The sequence below is a fragment of the Tachysurus fulvidraco genome, chromosome 4 (genome assembly GCF_022655615.1).
Source record: "Tachysurus fulvidraco isolate hzauxx_2018 chromosome 4, HZAU_PFXX_2.0, whole genome shotgun sequence".
Taxonomy (NCBI): Eukaryota; Metazoa; Chordata; class Actinopteri; order Siluriformes; family Bagridae; genus Tachysurus; species Tachysurus fulvidraco.
This window is the reverse complement of record NC_062521.1, coordinates 21,879,122-21,886,676: the sequence shown is the minus strand read 5'-3', so window position 1 is coordinate 21,886,676 and position 7,555 is coordinate 21,879,122. Positions and strand designations below refer to the sequence as shown.

General features: G+C 39.9%; 1 protein-coding gene across 1 annotated transcript in view; it reads right to left on the bottom strand.

The window, feature by feature from the left end:
- Positions 1-7,555, bottom strand: part of pcnx2 (pecanex 2) — a 30,354-nt gene that overhangs the window by 4,883 nt on the left and 17,916 nt on the right. Inside the window, exons 23-32 of the mRNA XM_047813037.1 lie at positions 7,373-7,502; positions 6,832-6,890; positions 6,222-6,437; positions 5,573-5,826; positions 4,433-4,666; positions 3,798-3,901; positions 3,324-3,468; positions 1,689-1,919; positions 1,118-1,392; positions 300-463 (exon numbers count right to left, since the gene is read on the bottom strand). Coding sequence (XP_047668993.1) covers positions 300-463; positions 1,118-1,392; positions 1,689-1,919; positions 3,324-3,468; positions 3,798-3,901; positions 4,433-4,666; positions 5,573-5,826; positions 6,222-6,437; positions 6,832-6,890; positions 7,373-7,502 — 1,812 coding nt within the window. The remainder of the gene's footprint in view (positions 1-299; positions 464-1,117; positions 1,393-1,688; positions 1,920-3,323; positions 3,469-3,797; positions 3,902-4,432; positions 4,667-5,572; positions 5,827-6,221; positions 6,438-6,831; positions 6,891-7,372; positions 7,503-7,555) is intronic.

The following is a 7,555-nucleotide window of genomic DNA, read 5'->3' as shown; positions in this document are numbered from 1 at the left end:
GTTTTTTTATATCTATCATTTTACATTCATTCTTTCATCCTCAGTACTGTAAGTGCTTTATCTTAGTCAGGGTCATACTGTAGCTGAAGTCTATCCCTTGAACACTGAGTGTGAGACAAGAATATATTAAGGATGGGATATCAGTGTTTATAAGCAATTTAGTGTTTCAGTTCACCTACAGTACTTATTGTGAAATTCCACACAACCCGAGCTCAGGAATCAAACCGAGTGCTCGGATACAGAAACGTGCTTTTGACCTAATCGTTTATCCGTACACAGATCCACAGACACACACTGACCTGTACTGTGGTGTCGGGTGCGTGAGCTGCGTGGATGCGGCTGGTGTGTGCTGGCGCTTTGGGAGGTGACAGAGTTGTGAGTTTGACTAACAGACGATCCAGCACAGTCCACGTCTTCCATGTTCACGCCACTGTTACAACTCGTCAGATTGTCCTTCCTTACACTGACCGAGTAGAGCAGAGATATCAGTGAAATGTGACACTGTGTTTATATTACATACAACTCAAATCACACAATGTTAACAGTGTGTCAGCAGAACCGCACATTTTCACTTGAAATTACTTCATTTTGTAACCGTTCGTACTACTGTACAGTCTGTGCAGGATTGCATGGTTTTTGCGACCGCAGACGTTAACAATAATTTAACCCTGTCTTATCTGGAGAAGCTTGGAATTTGTTCAAAATTACAGCAGATTTTCTGTAGATTTGGGCCATCGTGTGACATGATCACAACAATCATTCAGCCAAAGCCGTCTGATTCTCCTGCATCGAACAGGAGTACAGCTACCGTAGATATTTGTGTCTATAGTATTAGGAGTTTAAATGAAGTATCCTGTGCTTAAAAGTTTGTCATTTCAAGCAGTTTTCTACAAAAAAAATCATGAAACAATCACCAAAAAAAAAAAAAAAACCATAAAATCCTAAAGGAATTAATTTTACTACTGTTTAATTATTGTATTTATTTCTTGGCTTTATTTTTCTTTACCTACTTTTATTATTCATTGCTTTTTATTTCACACTTGTTTATATTTAATAACTTAGTTACTAATAAAATGCTCACTGAATCGTATTTCAGCTGGAAGAAAATGTGACCCACCGGAGCCACCGGGAGCAGAGCCACGTGCGGATGCCCTGGAGGCTGAGCGTGCCGCCCCAGATGCTGCCCGTGTGCTTGTGTGTTCCTGCGTATGAGGTGGTGAGGGCAGACACGAACATGGGGTATCCCAGCGGCTGGTCGCATGACGAGTTGATCATGTTCCTCAATGCCTGCTTTGAGTTCTGGATGCTTCCTCGCTCTGGATTACGGTTACGCAGGAAGATGAGCTCTTGCTGCTGTCCTGCCCATAGCCCACGCACACACTCTTTATTGATCTGACAGAGGAACAGAGAAGTGCGTAATGGCTTTTAGAGCACTTTAGAATTAGCCGGTCAGAATCATACCCTGATTGGGACGATAAATAACCTGCGATCTGTAACAGTACAGAAACTTGTACACTGCTATCTATTTATTTAAATTGAATTTAATTTCTTATATGAATTGGACTTCTTGTAACAACTACTGAATTAAATATAAACGTAAGAAATAGCAGCGTAATGAGTATTCATGAGCATCTTGACTTGTGATTTGCAGATTTGTATAAATGGTATATTTTCCATTAAAATCTTACCTTGATGACTTTAAAGCTGAGGTAGCGTTTATACAGCATGATGATCTTGTACTCATCGTTGCCGTCGTCCAGTGTGTGACGTAGGGTCAGCAGCGTATCTCTGCTAGACAGCACGGCCTTCCTCCATGCCGGGTCGTTCTCGTCACATATCACCAGCGAGCTCCTGTAAGTACTGATGGCCTCGTACAGCACGGCCGGCTCCTCGCTCTCCTCCAGACTCGTGAAGTGATCCTGTCATCCGTATGCACAGCAATGGATACTAATGATCCTGCTTTTAGAAGATGACTAGATCTTCTACAGGTTGCTTTCAAAGAAATGTACCATGCATTAAACTAATCAAGGTCTGTTTTCAGCGTTTCATCATTTTGTGAGAGAGAGACCTTTTTCATAAAGCTTTCATACCTTGCTTATAATTCACTTAAATTATAAAACATATGAATTTTTATTTATTATTTTTTCTGTATTAACTTTTCCAAGCCTGGCATGTGGTAGCCTAGTGGTTAAGGTGTTGGAAGGTTGTGAGTTCGATCCAGGTCCACCAAGCTGCCACTGTTGGGCCCCTGAGCAAGGCCCTTAACCCTCAGTTGTATAAAACAAAATGAGATAATGTAAGTCACTTTGAAAAAGGGCATCTGCCAAATGCTGGAAATGCAACGTAATGGATAAAATGTGAGGGTTGCATCAGGAATGGTATCTGGCATAAAAACCGGAGCCAAATCAAATATGCAGACAGATGATCCATTGTGGTGACACCAAACAGGGAGCAACTGAGAGAAGAACAACATTTATCTGTATTTACTGCTCCTTTTTACAGATCTGTAATGGACCTGGCTTCTGTTACAGGAACACTTGCATGAGGCATGAATACACCCCTGATGGGGATGGCAGTCTATCGCATCTCCCCTGTTCACACTCCTGGACCTTTACTGTAATGTCCCCCTGGTGTTTACAAGTGACATGATCAAGCATTAATGTGTGATTCTTGTCCCTGCCTAGTTTAATGTGTTTGCTGATAACCTGACACATCCCTCTAGGCTGAACTTTCAAGTGTTGCCTCAAGTGTTTTAACCATTTCCATTTAATATATTTTTACTTAAATGATTCCACTTGAGAAAAATAGGACTTTACATAATGAGGACTAAAAACATACTAAGGGTTTACAGTTTTTCAATCATTCTTAGTAATTTTTAGAGGTGTTTGTGATCATGCACAGGTCAACACGTGTCCTAACCTTAATGAGCTAGGCCATATTGTAGATTATTAAGCCAAGATTAATGATAGCAATTTCTTTCATGTGAGAGATTTACATACATTCTTTATGAATACTTTTGTTACAATTTGAAGAGGACGCTATTTTTGCATAACCCATTTAAAGAAGTTGGGGTCAGAGCACAGGGTCAGCCATGATACACTGCCCCTGGAGCAGTGAGGGTTAAGAGCCTTGCTCAGGGACCCAGCAGTAACTGTTTGGTAGTTCAGAGGCTTAAAACCCAACCTTACAATCGACAACCCAGCACCGTAACCACTTGAGTAACCACTTATAAAATCATTTATAATGATTTATGAACAGGGGAGGCTATTTTTATGTCATTTTCTTTCTCCCTGTTGTCCTAGCAGCACTGCACATTTTCATACCTGATGAAGTTTGAGGCTCATCCTAATCGCTGGTGCAACCACCTTCTGGAGCAGGTCCATGTCAGCGAAGACCCACTCGTCCTTGGAAGAGATGCGGAAATCTCCTTTAAACAAAGTGCTGAAGCCGTACAAGAAAGACTCCAAGCTGAGAGAGAAACAACAATGGGAGCATATTAAACTCTTCATCCTATATTAGATTCTCACCACAAGAATCTGTGTGTCTATGGCACACTGGCCTCAGGTACAAAAATTACCACTTTGAATAAAAATATTATGAAGTATTACACTGGGCCATTTGTAAAAACTGCAAAAATATTTTACAAGCTAATAAATATTTTATTCATGTTAAGGATAGAGGGTTAAGGGTTTTGTTGAAGAACTCACCAGTATAAGCAGAGTAGTGCTAGGATTTGACCAGCAGGCCAATGCCTGAACTATCAAACCACTATTTCCATAATAAGATAAGGAACACACCTGTTGGACATATTATGCGATGCAGTGCCTAGAGATCTCCTGCCCAGGACGGACAGAGCAAAACACAATGTGACAAGCAGAGAATCTTCATCACAGTCCACTGGCTGTGAAGAGAAAACATACACACAATCACTTCAATACTGTACATTTATTATGTCATCACAAGCATGCATATGTTCACTTGCCACTCATGGTAAACTTGTTGTGGAATATAATGATGTCTTCATTGACTAGAACACAATCGGAGTTTAGTTTAGGATGTGGTAGCCTAGTGGTTAAGGTGTTTGTTTACCAATCGGAAGGTTGGGAGTTCAAATCCCACATCTACCAGGCTGCCATTGCTGGGCCCCTGAGCAAGGCCCTTAACCCACAATTGCTCAGTTGTATAAAATGTGATCAAAATAATGTAAGTATGGTTTGCGCTCATATTCACAGGAATTGTGGCACAGTTCCAGTGCAACCCAACTCACACCGCCTATAGGTAGATATACCTACAGAGATCTTCTTGGTCTGCATGACAGCTTTCACATTACCAATTATTCTTCGTGACCCCTGCTCTGTTTTACACTAAACTACCAGTGTGAAAGCCACTTAAATCTTTCAGTTTAAACAATACTGTGACAACAGTATCTCACTTGTTCCATCTTGCTGGCACAGTACTGTATCCATTCCAGATAGACGTTGCAGTAGCTGGCCCTAGTGACGCCTTGTAGGCAGTGGACATAGTCTTCGTCGATCTTAACGCTGAACACCACTGGGTCTCTCTCTATGTAGTGCCATTTACTGTAGGACTGCAGGGCCTCATGGATCGACTGCTCCTTAAGCCACGTCTGTAGCTTTGGGTTGATCACCAGATAGTAGATGATACTCTGAAGACAGAAAATTTGGCATAGACATTATTTTGTATCATATCAGCTATCGCTCATAGAACATTCCTCTACGCTTCCCTTGCTTCTATGGTACGTCTACTGAGCTAAAGTCCTTTATTCAGTTTTTCTTGATTCTGACTGGTCAGCTTGCGAAAATGTGTGTAGTTGTTGATATTTTGTACTTTTCTCTGAGAAGATTTATCATTTGTTTACCTTTTTTTAAGCAGTCTCCAGTGTCAGCATTTTACACTATTCACTATAACTTCACACCTCTGGACGTTGTAGTTTTAAGTAACATTTTTTTACTAACCTGTTGAAAGCTACAAATGGTTAAAAATGTATGGCATGCCATTTGTTAATATTACAAGAATAGTTAGCAATGGCAAATTGCTGTGCGATATGAAAAATCAAACGCTTACTGTGCTGTTATTGCAAATGAGTCAACATCACAACACCCAGTCAGGATTTTTGTAAACACAATGTTATGATCAAAACGTAACTGTAGTATGAACATTCAGTACATTTGCTGATTACACAGTGAATCTGATCATTACAATCACCAACACCCAGTCTAGCACTTGGGTGCCATGAGCTTAGGCTGTGATGATATGATGTTTTTGGACAGGAATGAGATTCTACACCTCTTTAGATGCTCAAATCTATTCAGTGGCAACTGACAATACACTTTTTTTCATTCCATGCTGTTTTGAATTAGAAGAGATATACAGTATATTATACTCTAAGTTGACATGTTGTCAGTGACTCATGGACAACTTTCAAACTGAACTTGATTCATGTGGTTTGTTTGAATCCAATAATATACACCATACTATGAACCAGCCCAAGGTTGTGATAACTCAGACTAAAAAATAATAGGTCTAAGGCTAAGTCTGATGCAGGTGATACCTTGAGGTAGTAGGTGATGAGCAGTTTGCGAAGGTCGTAGAGCTGCAGCATTGTGGCTGCGTTGTTCTCACTGATGCTGTAGCTTTGAAGCACGTACTTGGTGGTGGTGAGCTCCCAAGCAAGCCAGCGCAGATTAAACGCAGCATTACATGAGAGGACGTGGGCCAGGTGACCCGGTTCACAGCAGCAACAGCCCTCATCCTCCTCCACGCCCTCAGTAATGGCCTCAACCTCCCGCTGCTGACAGTAAGTGCCTGATCGGTTAGAAAAAAGAGGAACAACCAGTGACTTATTATAGATTAGGAAGTGATTTTATGTCTTCAACTGGAGATAAACTTAAATGGGTTTCATTAAGGGTTCTTTAAATGGTTCTGAAAAGGTTTCACTTGTTCTAAATCGTGTTCCTGTCCTGACTGCAGTCCACCTGTTAATGATCTCTGCTTTATAGTATGTATGAACACTAATGTTTACTCCATTTCTAATTTCTCCTGAATCCTCTCCAGTCACAAAACAATAACAATATCTTAATTACATTTGCATTGTTTTGATTATAAATAACAGTAAGCTTCTTGTTATATTCATTTAAAAATATCCTTTTTTTAATTTAAAATATCCAGCCACCATATTGTAAAGTTATATACCTACTTACCCCTGAACTCGAGCCCCCTCAGCTGGAAGGTGACGAGTCCGTTGCCGACCTCGATGAGGTGGATGAGAGCATTGAGGTAATCGGAGGCCAGTATGAAACAGTCGCCTGTGCTGTAGTTCCCCCATCGGCCCAGCAGCAGATCCCCACACAGAGAGTGCTGCAGTGAACGTGTCAGGTACTCGTAAAAGATTGAGTTTAAATTATTATCATCACAGCCTGGAGGGAAGAAAATGATTTCTTAGCAATTTCTATACAAATTTATAACAATTAGATGACACCAAATCAATTATTAAGCACGTTTCTAAAAAAGTGAAAGAAAAAAAAATCTGCCAAAAGAATAAAACCACTTCATGTTGGAAATATCTAAAAAATAGATCTGCAATCTCATGAAGGATTATTAGATATATGAAATTATATTCAAACATACACAAGATACACTCGATCTCCTGGGACATGGTACTTTCACTATTTTGACAGCTTTACTAGGCATGAAACAAAGCTTTTATTTTAAATATAATCAGTCAGCAATCTGCTGAATCAAGAGCAGGAGCTTTGTTCTTATGTGCACGTGTACAATATCGGCTCTAAAGTAAAGCGTGTAAACATTTACCGGTATCCTTGTCAATCTGAGACATCAGTCTGCTGTTGGAATTGTCAATACGTTTTGTGCTGAAAATGACAAATCAGAAACATCAGTATATAATTAATAAGCATTATTTAAATAACATAACTGTGGGAAAACTGATGATATTCCAACATTTCCTCTAGTGGAAGTCAATCTTCCATCCATAGAGCCATCCATCAGTCCATAGATCCATGCATACAGTTATAAATCCAAACAACCATCCACAGATCCATGCATACAGCCATAAATCCATCCATCCATAGCTTAATCCATCTACCCATAGATCCATTTGTCCATCGGTCCATCCATCCAGGGATCCATAGATCCATCTATCCATCCATAGATCTATCTATCTATCTATCTATCTATCTATCTATCTATCTATCTATCTATCTATCTATCTATCTATCTATCTATCTATCTATCTATCTATCTATCTATCTATCATATAATCTGGAAGAAATGCTCCTGCAAAGAGATGTTTTTCAATTAACCCATTTTCAGGGTTTTCATAAGAGTTTCTTACTTGTAGTTTCTCTCCCAAAACTTGACAGGACGTGGGTAGGATGTGATAAAAATGGCACTGCCCAGAAACGGGCTCAGTGGAGTGTAAAAGACGGTGGTGATTAATGTCTGAACCAACAGCATAGCAGAATCTGAGCACCTCTGTTAAGGTAAATCAGAATGAATAACAAAAGAAACACATATT